Source organism: Coffea arabica, chromosome 8e (assembly GCF_036785885.1).
Source record: "Coffea arabica cultivar ET-39 chromosome 8e, Coffea Arabica ET-39 HiFi, whole genome shotgun sequence".
NCBI classification, from domain to species: Eukaryota; Viridiplantae; Streptophyta; class Magnoliopsida; order Gentianales; family Rubiaceae; genus Coffea; species Coffea arabica.
Genome location: NC_092324.1, coordinates 52192290 through 52206175, shown reverse-complemented (window position 1 = coordinate 52206175; position 13886 = coordinate 52192290). Strand labels below are relative to the sequence as shown.

Below are 13886 nucleotides of genomic sequence, written 5' to 3'. Positions count from 1 at the left end.
TTAAACGAATTTTCCTTTTAAACACTTTGCACGCTAGATTCAAACTGCTTGCACCAAAGATTAAAGTTAAAAAAGTATATTATTCATGAATCCCTAATCACAGGAGTTACTGCGTACATCCACAAAGTTGAATCAAAATGTTTTCATCAGAAATATATTATAGGGCTGTTGAAAAATAATGCCCTTTCTTTTTGTTCGATAATCACAGTGATTCCCTTCTTACTCCACTGATAATATGAATCTATGATTTTTCCGTACAATTAAAGTGTCTTACTAAGTACTCCACGCTTTGTTGTAATAATAATAACAACAACAACAACAATAATAATAAACGCATAATGCAAATTATTATGCTAGAATTTTTTATTTTTTTTTACAAGAAAGTATGTTAGAATGATATTCTACTTTAACATATCAAATTGTTAATTTCCTGCATAATATCAACAACGTGAAAGCAAGTAGCGCTACCTATAGCACGAGAATGCACTAATGGCACACGAAATTGCTTTAGTTGTTTAAATTCGAAATTGTATATACGTGTGTTTTCAGCTCTTTTAAAGTACTTTTTCAAAAAGCTCTTTTAAAGTACAGAACATAACGACATCCTAGGGTACATTAGAGGGAACAGGCAACCAGTAGCGCCTGGGCACCATATTAATGGAATTAATGGAAATATAGGACCAACGAATACAACTATTTTCACGTAAAAAAAAAAAAAAAAAAACTATTTTCACGTCAAGCGTACATCTTAAGAGTAACATTATTGATCTCCAGCCATGAATCAGTCAGCATATGAGTAATAACGTGAAATAATTCGTAATCTACGACAAAGGATACCAAGTATCTTGAAAACCACTTTCAAGAGCAAGGCTATAGGCTTCTTTAAATTATAGGAATTAGATGAATATCCAGCCTCTGTCTCCGTAAAATTATATATTTGCTCAAAATTTTATTAAATAGCTCTATTACTATTTAGCACCTTAACCTACATAAAAAAACCAAATCAACATAATGATACTAAGTACGATAACACCCAAATCCTAATACATGTGCCATTCAGTTTATCATATACTATTTTTTAGATACTGGGAGTGGAACAAAGGCAGATCCGAACTTCGTATTCATTAACTTTCCGAGACTCAATTCAAGATTTGTCTCAGTTCCCTTGTTTTACTCAACAGGTATGTTTTCTATTTGCCTAAGCACATAACACAATGCAGTGCTGTATTCGTTAGCGTTCAACGTTGTTTGTCTAAGCAGAAAGTAAAACATCCGATAGCCCTGGAGCAGGCGGCAGGTAGAGCAACTGTTTCAGAAAGAGTGCCTCACCTCAATAACGAACCTGCTGAAACACAGCTGGCATCGCCAAAATCAGTTGGAGATGGTGAATACGAAGCAACTGAAGTCCGACCGGTCAGATCCCTAGTGCAGGAAAGAGGGAACATTTTCTCTATCTCCAAAATGACACCCAGATCAAATGTAGACAAAACTCAATGTTTATTGCATAACGAAGATAAGCAGCATATATATAAGATACGCAAATAAAAGCTACCACCGCATTTCAAAAACTCGATAAAAATAAAATGTCTCAATGTGTATTTTCAGGAGAATGATGTATCCGGCTTAAATTTACTGATCCAGATTCAATTGACTCTGGTATCGCTACCTCACATGCCTTAGAGGACACATCAGCTAAAAGCAAGGAACCACATTTAGAATCGGGCAGTATTTGCACCTCACTGTTACTGGCCAACTCAATGGCCCTTGAATTGCTGGGCATGACCACCTCTTCAAGACAAGTAGATGATTCTACATCTTTAATGGAGACAGAATTGACAGGAACTTGCTCCTGAAAATCCATATCATTCACCAATTCCTCCTTTATCTTTGCGTTCATTATTGTCTTGTCTGATTTCTCCATGACATCAGCAACAGCTGGTTCATCCAACTTCTGATATTCCTCTGGAGAAACTTCTTCCAACTTAGGTACAAAGACCTGCTGCTTAACTTCCAGGGCACAATTTGGATAGGCATCCTGTGGCTGCGGCTCGTTGTCAGCAGATGAGAGTTGCTCAGCTTTGTTATTTTCAGAAAGGTGCATCTCCTGATCAAACTTGATAATACTCTTATTGCACAACTGGGCTAATGTAGTGTTCTCTCCACTTATGACCTCAAATTCTTCTCTGCATTTCTTGTACAGTGTCATGGCTTTCTGCGGATAAAGACATGCACACAGTTTAGAAAGGAAATTTTACTGTACAATTGATATCCATTTGAAACTTGAGAGGGCACAATAAAGACCATGGGAAAATTTTCATATAATATAAAAACAAGTAAGCTGTAACTTCAAAAGGAAAACGACAGAAAATCAGAAATATCCGACTTCCCCACTCTAAACTTTATTTTGTCCCCTTTTATTAGGTAACCAATTCAGGATAGCGCTTCATCTATAGAAGTATCAACCATGAACCCAATAGGCAGCCCGCCATGGAAAAATTCAACATTGCTTGTCAGATTATTCAAAAAAAAAAATAGTATAAATAATCTCTGCAGCTGCAGTACTGTTGCCACCAAGTTGAAGACAATACTTATCAAAACAAACACTAAAGTTATAGTACAACAAGACAGATACAGAACTATAATGAGAATGCATTACAAAACATGCACTTAAGCAACTCAAATACCTGGAAAACAGAGTCATTAATGGTGGCAAAAAGTAATGCCTTTTTGTTGGGAGTTGGAACTTGCTCTTTTGCTCCTAAGGCCTCCTGTTAAAATCAAGGGTAAACAAAATAGACATAAGAAGACTATTATATGAGCTTGAGAAGGACAACAGCATGTGTCAATATTATCTTTACCTCTACATACAAAATCTTGGCATCTTCTGAATCTGAAACTATTTTCTCATCCACATTCAATAAGCCTGTGCACTTGCTATACAACTCAGGGTCAGTAAGATCTGCAGAAATGTCAAGCTTAGACAGGTATACACGGCAAAGATTACAATCATCCTTTTCTGACTTTTTGGGGACATCAAGGGCCTTCTCTGTGGTAACCTTTGAATTTTCAGGAGCTTTCTTATGCAAGGCACCACTCAACTTGCTAGTTTCAATGCTTTCAGCTGGAATATCAGGTTGAACTTGTTCAACTTGAGCTTGTTGACCTGCGTGGCCAGCCAAAGCTACATCCACTGGGACACCAGTAAATCGACTCTCCTTCTCAGAGATAGAAGGCAAATCCATGCTAACATCACTTTTTGAGCTCTTCCACATCTCTCCACCTGTCTCCCAACCTCGACCCCCCGAAAGGGTCCTACTATGATCCCAATCTGGCCTACCATAAATGTGGGACTCATCACCAAAAGGAGCATTATTAGCATCCCAACCATGTAATGGAGGAGGGCACGAATCATCCACTGGATTTCTCCAACCCATGGGACGCCCATGGCCAGGGAACCTCTCAGCATCAGATATATGGTAAGGAACACAGGGATGATTCAACTCCATTGAAGGTCTAACACCATATATTGGTGGACCAGGAAACTGCTGCATCACTGGGGGAAATCCAACAGGAGGTGGACCGTGTTGGAAAGGAATGAAACCATTTGCCATCGGAGAAGGCCAGCTAGGAACAGCTTTCCAAGGGCTTCCTTGCACTCTTCCCATATTAGGGTCACTAATTCTTCTATGGCGAGCATTAAATTTCACTCTACTGTCATCTTCAGAAGATCCAAAATTTAAAGGGCTGTCAATCCCTGTTCTGAATGGAGGAGGTAGAAGAGACTTGGAACTGACAGAAAAATTACCAGTTCTAGCAAAAGGTGAAGAAACAGACACATTGTCTCCATCAACTTGGGAAAGGTCATCTCCTGGAAGCATCTCCACAGCTGAATCACGAACTCCCCTGCTCTCCTTTCCAGGATAATCCTTTGCATCCCGGGATCCACCACTCCTCTGCCCAGATTCTTCCACATCAATACTCCGTCTAACATCAGATCTGCTCCCATGTCTGCGGTCTGCACTTGTTGATGAAGGGGACTTGTCAATTAATTGTCTGGGAGAAGTGCGAGCATCTGTTCTGAGGCGCCTTTCAGCTGAAAATTCTACCAAATGGCTGTCATCCTTCTGAACAACTTTCTCACTTACTCGAGATGCTGAGATTTTATCAGTTACTCCAGCAGCACTGGAATACTCTCTTGCAGAAGTTACACCATGTCTAGATCTATCTTCATATGCATACTCCCTATACTTGGACTCGTCTTGCTTTGAAAGCCTAGAGGAAGGAAGCAAATAGGCATTCAATGCCCATCAGTTTCATTAACTTTGCAGTTAAGATTGGGTTGCATGCACCAAGCTAAATACTGTATGATATAATTGATCACAATAACATGTTTGAGAAATGTTGTCCCTATACCTTCTAACAAATAGCACATACAAATACTTGTTATAATGAATTATATTACCAAAAATTATGCTCCTGTATTGCAAAGTTCATGTTTTTAAGCCATTAAGTCAAAGTATCTGAACAAGTAAACTAGAAACAGCACCTCCAACCTTCCCCCACCCAAAGCCTCTTCCCCTTCTTCTCTTCCCTTTTTTCGATTTATTCTGTTTCAAGTTCATGTGTAAGCTTCCTTGCAAAAGAGCCCAAATATCATACGGCCAAAGCAGTAATCGTAATACTTCTCCAGGAAAAGAGAAACACATATGCAGACCACCGTCTGTAGCAAATTAACTAGGCAAAAAATATCAAGTGAAAAGGCAAGAAGAAAAGATGGTCAATAGTCGAGATACAATGCTAAGCATCTCGAAAAATTCATTTCTCACATTTTGAGATTTGGTAAAATTGGCATCCAATTATCCATTAAAGAAGAACATTCTTCTCATGCAACCAATTATTTCAAGACTAACCAGTTATTTTGTAAAGAGGCCAGCTTGCATTCTTTAAGAAAAAAGGTATATAAAGGTAACCTAAATGACCAGGTCAGGCCTCTGTTTAAATATGTTAACAATCAAGGGGGGCAAAAGTACCTATAACGCTCTCTTGTAACATGAGAACTTGAACTAGGGGAACCTTGATGTCTATTGCGGCTTGGAGTAAGTTCCAGATCAGCATTCCTCGAGGCAGACCTCCCTCTTTCACTTGTTAAGTCTACCCTGGCACCACTTGTCAATCTTTTGTCACCATCATACCGTTGATCTTTGGTACTTCGTGATTTAACATCAATCTGATCATCTTTATCAGAGCTTCTTTTTCTACCCTGATCATCTTTAAACCTGGCTCGATCATCATAATTAGGACTACTATCACGCATGCTAGATTTCCTTGAATGAAGGTCTGCAACATGAATCTCATCCCTTGATTGCTTAATATCAGACTTATCCCCTGGGCGGTCTCTTGATGCACGCTCATCCTTGTACTTAGCATCTCTCAGTCTCTTCTCCTTATCAACATCATCTGCTTGCTTTCCATCCTTGCGCCTGCTGTCTCTTTCATAATCTTCCCGACGTTTCTCAACCTTGTATCTATCATTATCTTCTCTATACTTGTCATCCTTGTACCTATCATCCCTTTCACCATCCTCATGATATCTACTGTCCTTGTCACCATCCTCACGATACCTGTCATCTCTGCGTTTATTCTCTCTCTCACCATCTTCTCGATACTTATCATCCCTACGCCAACCATCTCTTTCACCATCATCTCGATACTTGTCATCCTTGCGTCGAGTATCCCTATCAGCATCCTCATGATACTTATCCTCTCTCCTTCTATTATCTTTCTCACCATCCTCACGGAACTTATCATCCCGATGTCTACCATCTCTGTCGCCATCATCCCGATACTTAACATCCTTGTCAGCATCTGACCGGTACTTTACATCTCGGTGCCTATCATCTTTCTCCACATCATCCTGGTTCTTATCTCCGTAACTCCCATCCTTGTACCTTTCATCCTTGTATTTTCCATCCTTAGCTCGGTCACCCCTAGAGGAAAAATGTCTCTCATCACTTTCTCTTGCATCTTGACTTCTATCTCCGTCACCAGAACCATCTCTTCTCCTCCGAATCCTCTTTTCAAGATCCTTCTCTGACTCTGAATTTCGAAATTCATCCTGTATAGCGAATTCTGCATTTTTAAATATCAAAGAAATTATTAGAAAAGCAACAAAGATAATTCACCATCATTACTAAAGAAAATGGTCAATTAGCTATTCCCACCAGCAGGGAAATGCAACAATGAGAATGTAAACGAAGCTAACTATTCTAACTCAATTCACAATTCCAGAAATACAAAATCATAGAGGAAGAAAGCTAGGAAATAAGCTTTATTTGGGCCATATATCCACAAAATAACCCCAAAAAAAATCATGTGCTCAGGGGACAGGAATTAATTTTAAAGCAGAAAAACATTGAAGGGCAGGAGAAGATTAATTTAGCTCATTGTCGTGGACTATGAAAAAACAGTTCTGACAAATAACCATAGCTTTCAATTCTTGTTTGGATGACATTTAACTTATAACACGTTCCAGTAAATCATATACTAGGAAAACAAAGATCGGCTTGTTGCAGAGAACAAGAAACGGTTAAAAACAAAGAAAATCTATGAGGTTAGTAATGAAAATATGATAGAGAAATGTTTCGTTACCCTCTATCAATAACTAAAAACCAGAAGAAGTGTTCCCAATGACCAATAATAATACCAGTAAGCAGTTGAACATCTTTACTTATTTATTTATCTAATAGGTAATAGTATTCAATGCCAGCGCCACATGATCTTCCAAACATGGACACAAGGGCAGTAACTAAATCAAAGACATATCCTCAACTGGCTAGATGCATTTGGAAATATGACATATCATGTTGTGAAGTATGACAAGTACACCATTAAACTCTTTAATTGGGCTGAACCTTTTTCAGTAAAATAACCATGCATCCTGCCTCCAGACTCAATTTCAGAAACACAATCATAACAGGGACACAATCATAGCCCAAACAGAAAAAGAAAAAAGGAAAAGCTTAAAGCCTCTGTTGACAAGTGTGCCCCCATAATTAGCAAAAAGTAACATAAATAATCTATGACAAAGATAAGACTGGTGCAAAAGTACAAAAAAAAATACTCAAAAATTTATCTTTTTCCTTTTTAAAAAAGGATTCTTAAAAAATCAGCAAGTAAAATAACCTCTCTTCCTCACTCTCCAGTGCCCCTTTCTCTCTCACCCCATCTTTCTTTCGGATAGCTGAGGAGTGCTGGAAACAGAAAGTCATTGAATCAAACAAGTGTTATACCATTCTAAACATCATAGAACAGCACCCCTTCCAACAAATCTGTAGGCTTAAACCTGTAATCCTCACCTATCAAGCACGCAATAATACCCATGGAAGAAATTGAGACATGTAGATACCCAGACTTCAGTCCTGGAGTTAATGCAGGAGTAAAAAAGGCCAAAAAAAATGGTGATTTATCTATGCATACACTAATAGTCAAATTGATTTTATCTTCCCTTTATTAGCATGAAGAACAAACTGAACATTTGAGGATCCCTAACTTACTAGTTGTAGAGAGAATTTCCACAAAACCATTTTCCTAGTTCTATTAACATAGCAATAAAAGATACATTTAAAATATAGCCATAACAAAGAGTCCAATTTAAAGGACAATCCAAGAGTGAACAACAACATTAGAATTTAATTAAACACACCAACGACTAGCTAGACTAATCAGAACAAGAATACCAAGGCCCAACAAAAAATCATTTATTATACCTACCACATGAATAAGTTACCTTACCAGTATAATCTCTACCTCTCTTGCTCTGTCTATCTTCGCTCCCATCCTCCCACTGTGATCCTTGCTTCTTTGCCAAAACCCCATCTGCTTGACGCATCTCAGAATCCCGTCTACTCTCCTGACCCTTCTTCTCCCTATCAGGCCCCCGATCCTTGTCCTTCATTTCCTTTGAATCCTTTCCCTCTTTCCTTCCTGACTCCTTGTCAGACTTCCTCTTCGACTCACTTCTACTACTGCTCCTACTCTCCTCCTTCTCCACCAGCAAACCAACATTTCTCTCCTCCTTTTCACCACCACTCTCATGTCTCTTACTGCTTTTACTTTTTGAATCCCCTAACCCCTTAGACTCCTTGAATTTTGCACCCTTCTCTAAATCAATTTTTGAACTTTCTCCTTTAAATTCCTTCTCTATACCTCCACCATCATCCTTTTCATCTCCTCCTCCTCCATGCCACCTATCTCCAGCACCACCACTTCCGCCCTCGGCCTTGTCTTTCCGCCTTTTGGAGGACACATACTCTTCTGCAACATCCACATTCCCATTGCCGCTCAGATCTTTTCCATCCTTGCCCTCTCTCAACAAGGAAGAGGAAGAAAGTTTCCGCTTCTCCCCAGAAGCGGAATGGCTCGAATCTTTCGAAACCCTAACAGACCCACCGCCGTCCTCTTTACTACTGTTCCTATCCTTCATCTTCACATCCTCGTCTGAGTCCGAATAATAATCCTTGGCCTCTTTGGAGCTGTGTTTACTTTGCTTATGCGATTTGTGCCTCGAACTTCGCGGCATAACTGTTATTTCACTTCGAACTCCCCTCCCAAAACCACCAAACCCTAATTCCAAACTGCAGAACCTAATTTTTTAGCTCCACTGTTAAAACTCAATCGACATCGATTTCTTCAAAAAAAGCTGCCGACAGTCAAAAAATCGAAAGGAATCTTACAATTCCGACAGTTCGAAACCTGAAGGTTGAACTTCCGCTGACTTTAATAAATCAGATCGCTCTATTAGGGCAAAATTGAATCTCCACGAATATTTATTTAGGGAGAGACGGTCATACTGTATAAATGCATAGAGAGAGACAGAGTAGAGCGAAAATGTGGAGAAATTTGGAAAACTCTTGGAGAGAAAAAGCGAGAGATCGGAGGCTAAAGGTTTGATGATTACTGCGAAATTAAAATGTGATTCGTATTGGACTTCTGGAGCATTGGGGATAATTGCTCCGAAAGGACGTTTGTGACCTTATCGTGGCCAAGTAATTACGGAGAGGGTTCTTGTAGGTAAAAGCAACCCTAATTTACCGCAAACTTCAATACTACTGGAGTTCGAAAAATCAATTTATTACGCACATACATTTTTTTTTAATTAATAGTTTACGAAAAATGTAAAAATAAAAATAAAAATAAAAATTGGAGCAATATGATAATCCAAATAAGGCAATACACCACTTTTCACCCCAACATTGAGTAGTTTAGGATCCATTCTTACATTATAGGCTTTAAACTTTCTCGTTTCCTTGTTTATATTCCGGAGCATGTAATGAGATTATGAATTTATTGGTGTAATCCAGAAACAGATTATCCTTTTTGGTGCCAATTAGGGTAGAAATTATTTGATGAATGCAAGGCCAAAAACTATAAGCAGGATTGTTTGGAGAAACTTCGGAGACGCTTTTTACATGATCTTAACACAAGTCTGAGCACCAAACCATAAGATTGTCAACGTTTGGGATTTGGAAAAGTTAATATAAATGTAATGTTATCTGATTTGCCTTAATTTTGTTGAAGATATATATATGTAATGTATGCAAATAATGTCGGTTAAAAATGGTAATAAAGCTTTTATGCGATGGCTAACCGTAAAGGTGCCAGCACCTTAGAACTGGGCAGTAACGATTTTGATGCATATCATATATATAAAATTTAAATTAAAAATAGGTATCATGCATTCAAATTTTGAATGTACACAAGATTAACCCAAACTAATTATCCTACATGTCCAGTGATGGGTCCAATCTCCTACTGATGCAGCTAGCCATCACTGAGGTTGCAATATGGAACTTGTGACCAGGGTACTAGGCATCGTCCAAGTCCATGGGTAAACACAGATCTGCTTGCTTACTCCCAGGCGGTATTTGTTTGGACCTTGCACTTCACTGGGCCTTAATACACAACCCAAGTTCACTCGTGGCCTTAATACAACATCAACTCGTTAGCTGTCGAACACTCCCGACTCCTCCCACAGCCTGACACATTGGTGACTCCATTGCCAAAGATAGGACCATCAATGCAAAGAGATATGTGGCCAGAACAGTATGACTGGGATGAAATAACTGTAACCTTATTGCTAATTTTCATCCATCATCGGATCCTCATCCCTCGCTGCAATTTGGCAGGGTAATGGCTTCATCATTCCTTCAGTTCCCCCTGCTTCACAAGTCTAGTTTTCTTGGTCATACCAGTTTCACTCATAAAACCTGCTCTAATCCCACCCCAAAACAAGCATCAACCATTCAGTTTAGCCCAAATGCCAAATTCAATCTTTCTGAGATCTTGGGAGGTAGAGGTCTTTGCAACGGAGAAGCAGGCCTTCAAGAAGAACTCAAGAAGACCGTCTCGCTAGAACCATCAAAAACCACCGAAAATGAAGAAAACCCACAAGTCTCGGCAGTTGAAAGCATTCCAGAAGATGGATTTGAAAAGGAGTTACAAGGCTTGACTGGTGGATTTCCGGGAGGGGAAAAGGGTCTCCAGAAGTTCATTGAACAGAATCCACCTCCCAAAAAGTCACAGGCTGAAGCATCAGCATTTCTAGCATTTAATCAAAACTTTGTCAAGAAGCAAAAACCGCCACAACTGCCGATTTTATTGCCGGGAATGATTGTCATTGTCAAGAACCCTAACAATCCGTATCACATGTATTGTGGAATTGTCCAGAGGATTACTGATGGCAAAGCTGGTGTTTTGTTTGAAGGTGGGAACTGGGATAGATTGATAACTTTCAGGCTTGAAGAGCTCGAGCGCCGTGAGAAGGGACCGCCAATGGTTAATCCTAGGTCTGCCATCCTCGAGACCCTGTTAGACAAGAATTAACGACTCAATTGTCTCCTGCATTTCTTCTTCTATGTATGGATTAGCATTGTAAATCTCGGGGGTTTGCAACCATTTTGTACTGGTTTTTGGCGTGTGGATTCGTCACTACGTAGCTGTGCCCGTTCAAATCAAGTAACTCGTAACCTATATTTTTGCCTGTATTCGAGTAGCAGGATATTAAGTTGATTTTTCCATAGCCGCAGCTGGCCTCATTCTTGGACGTGCGAATTCACTTATTTCAGCTTTAAATATCTAATTCAGAATGAACTCTTGAAACAGCTAAACCAAATTTCTTCAAGGAAATTGTTAAGATTTGAAGCCTCTACAAGCGCCATCGGGGTATAAAAGGACCAGAAAGGACAATATCATGAAAACCTCCATGACACCCCAAAACGACAAGAAGAAGATTATAGTCTCAAATCTTCAAAAATTATAAAGAGTAAAACAAAAATAAGTAGATCATAGTCAGTAATCTTCAAAGTTGTGTCCAATTGCCCTGAACACATGGGTACATGTCTGAGAAAGCCAAAATGTTCGTGAACTATACTCTCGAATTGTGTTCCTTCACAGAGTGCCACCCAACTGCCAACAAGAATATGACAATACAAAGATTATGAAGTAACAGTTAGAAGACAAGCTACACTATTAGTACAATGGAGGGCAAACGCAATCTCGTTTTAGAAAGTCATGAATGCCGTCCATCTGGACAGCACTCCGCCAATGGAGTATATGTAGATGATCAAAGCTGGGCTCAAGTATTAGGCCTCTTTTACCTAGATGCTGCATGATTGGTTCATTACTAGAAAAGCCTTCATATACCAAGAGTTCACAAAGCACGACAAGGAAAATATACTTCTCAGAGTTGAATTTAAATTCATCAACAAATATTCTCAGACACAGAAGTATCCAATGTGAAGGAAGGACAACAAAAGGAGCTCAAATGGTGGACACCACTCTTGGTCCAACAACCAACACCTAATATTGTAAAACAGTTGCAACAGGTGTCTGATTTTAAGATAAAAGCTGAATATTCATATCCTAAACATCATTCACATTCTTCACAAATGAAGTATGCAGCTCTAGCAAACATCTAAGCATTCACAAACTACTTCGATTTTATCTAAAAGCTGATTCTCATTTGCTAATTATCTCTTAGAATTTCAAATGATCTGCCAATATTTTCTTTTTTAAGAGTGTTCCACATTAAAGTTTGCTTTCACCGTCGAAAACCCACGTTCCAATCCTCAAAATCTAAGAACCAATATCTTGGTAGCTTTAGTCAAGAAGGAGCTAGGGGATGCATGAGATGGAGATTGGCAGTGAATTAGTCTAAGGATTCAGTAAAAGCAGAAAATGCTTTAAGCAGATAGGAAATTGAAGGAATAAATTTAGCATGACACCACTATAGGAAACATTTCATACCAAGATAGCCTCAATCTCCTCTTGTGACACTGGAGTTCTTCTGGGCTGGTCAGAGGCCTTTCCTCCAGGAGTCATGCTAGGAGGCCTTGGAAAAAATGGCCGTGAAGCATCTCCAGATGCAGATGTTGTTTGAGCCTGGGACGAGGTAGCTGCAGAACAGTAGTCTTGTTGCTTAATTCAGAATCCATCAAATAAAAAATAATTCGAGTTGAAACTAGATGCTCACTGCAGTATAAACTTCATTCCAGAAATCAATAGGACCCAAGACGGGCTTCTATTTTCTTCCTCATTTTACGAGGAAAGCAAGATATTGAACAGGATATTCAAAAGGCCCAGGCCCAGTAGAGACTGAGAGATCACAGAAACAGAATACATAGTGAAACTCCTTGATAGAAATAGAACAGAACAAGCAGTTAACTAATGATACAATGCAATGGGAGCAGGTAGACAAAAGTGAGATAGTCAGGTAGGAATCAGCAAATAGAAAAGTTATCTCCACTGTGGACCTAGACAGCATCAGTTCAATGAGGTTATCTGACGGAAAATGCTCATGCAGTTTGGATCCTTATGAGACTGGAAATAACATGGCAATATATATGATTCCCTTCAGATTCTAAACCTTCACAGGTATATACGGTACATCTTACCAACATATCTACAGTTTCCTAAAGACAAAGTAGAACATTATTGCAGTTTGGATAGCAGAACAGAAGCACAACTGAGGTAAATTTCTCAAATGGGCGCTTCCACACACAGCCTGAGTTTCTTCAGGTCAACCAGCCTTTTACCTAACGTTTAAACCACATTTGAAGCGCATTGTATCTCAACAAAAGTAGCATATACAAAGAAAAAGAGTTTCTCACTAACAGCGTAAAGTGTACGGATTGAACAAGTTAGAAACTTCAGCATGATCCCAACTAGCATTTCTACCAAAACCTAGTCTTCTAAATGTTCAGTTTCTATATCCAGAACTAACTTTCTGGTACATCTTTCTTCATTTTGGCCAAATTATGCTCTAATACAGAATAAAGATAAGAATTTCCACAGTGCCCATAATACCCTAATGCCAAATAGCTACAAAAATCAGATACTACTCCAAAATCCCAGAAAGCACCTGCAAAAAAGGACTTCTTCCCTTATAACAAAATAAGGCTACCATCCATGCTATAATATCTACCATAATTGCATCCCTGGGGTCACAAATTCCGATTCCGGTGCAGATATTCGAAACAGCTCAACCATTATTGCTAATGCAGAAACAAAGCAATATTTTCTAAAAAGAAAGGAAACAAAGCAATCAACATTACGCGGTATTTTTTTCCCCATTTTGAAACAAAATTACGCATGTCAGGAAGGGCATGAACATACTCCCGGGAGGTTTAGGATGCCTCGGGGGGAATTTGATTCGTGGGATTCTCTTCAGAGCGTGTGCTGCGCCGCCCATCTTGCTCGGTTTTTCTCCCAATTGAATTTGGAATTCTCTGGATCAGAATTCAACTCAGCTGACCCAATCACAACAAGCTGGCGAAGGAAGAATAAAAGATTTTAGACAAGAAAATGAAGAATGGAAACCTTTTTCCTTT

At 39.1% G+C, this 13886-nt stretch overlaps 3 protein-coding genes across 4 annotated transcripts; 1 reads left to right on the top strand and 2 right to left on the bottom strand.

Annotated features, from left to right (window-relative positions):
* Positions 1-1559: 1559 nt before the first annotated feature.
* LOC113703181 (uncharacterized) lies at positions 1560-8982 on the bottom strand. Of its 2 annotated transcripts, XM_027224463.2 has the most exons (6): positions 7792-8982; positions 5031-6129; positions 3806-4272; positions 2859-3718; positions 2685-2768; positions 1560-2212 (listed from the first exon to the last, which is right to left on the bottom strand). In XM_027224463.2, the coding sequence occupies exons 1-6, from the start codon at positions 8576-8578 to the stop codon at positions 1589-1591; spliced, it is 3921 nt and encodes a 1306-aa protein (XP_027080264.2). In that variant the 5' UTR covers positions 8579-8982; the 3' UTR covers positions 1560-1588. The 2 variants fall into 2 exon arrangements, with proteins under 2 accessions (XP_027080264.2, XP_027080262.2); XM_027224461.2 differs by having other exon boundaries at positions 2859-4272.
* A 1073-nt stretch (positions 8983-10055) lies between these two features.
* LOC113704162 (NAD(P)H-quinone oxidoreductase subunit S, chloroplastic-like) lies at positions 10056-11077 on the top strand. Its single transcript, XM_027225876.2, has one exon. It carries the CDS (start codon positions 10189-10191, stop codon positions 10879-10881), a length of 693 nt encoding a protein of 230 aa, XP_027081677.1. The 5' UTR covers positions 10056-10188; the 3' UTR covers positions 10882-11077.
* A 67-nt stretch (positions 11078-11144) lies between these two features.
* Positions 11145-13886, bottom strand: LOC113704164 (uncharacterized). Its single transcript, XM_027225877.2, has 3 exons — positions 13672-13886; positions 12304-12452; positions 11145-11463 (listed from the first exon to the last, which is right to left on the bottom strand). The coding sequence occupies exons 1-3, from the start codon at positions 13745-13747 to the stop codon at positions 11446-11448; spliced, it is 243 nt and encodes an 80-aa protein (XP_027081678.1). The 5' UTR covers positions 13748-13886; the 3' UTR covers positions 11145-11445.

What these genes read in the sequence shown, in the direction of transcription:
- LOC113703181 (XM_027224461.2), bottom strand. Translation starts at nt 8,578, where the DNA reads ATGCCGCGAAGTTCGAGGCACAAATCGCATAAGCAAAGTAAACACAGC. An exon ending in GAGAGGTAGAGATTATACTG is followed by an intron (nt 6,130 to 7,791) that starts GTAAGGTAACTT and finishes TTAAAAATGCAG; the next exon opens with AATTCGCTATACAGGATGAA. An exon ending in GTTACAAGAGAGCGTTATAG is followed by an intron (nt 4,273 to 5,030) that starts GTACTTTTGCCC and finishes TCCTTCCTCTAG; the next exon opens with GCTTTCAAAGCAAGACGAGT.
- LOC113704164 (XM_027225877.2), bottom strand. Translation starts at nt 13,747, where the DNA reads ATGGGCGGCGCAGCACACGCTCTGAAGAGAATCCCACGAATCAAATTC. An exon ending in GCATCCTAAACCTCCCGGGA is followed by an intron (nt 12,453 to 13,671) that starts GTATGTTCATGC and finishes ACTGTTCTGCAG; the next exon opens with CTACCTCGTCCCAGGCTCAA.
- LOC113704162 (XM_027225876.2), top strand. Translation starts at nt 10,189, where the DNA reads ATGGCTTCATCATTCCTTCAGTTCCCCCTGCTTCACAAGTCTAGTTTT.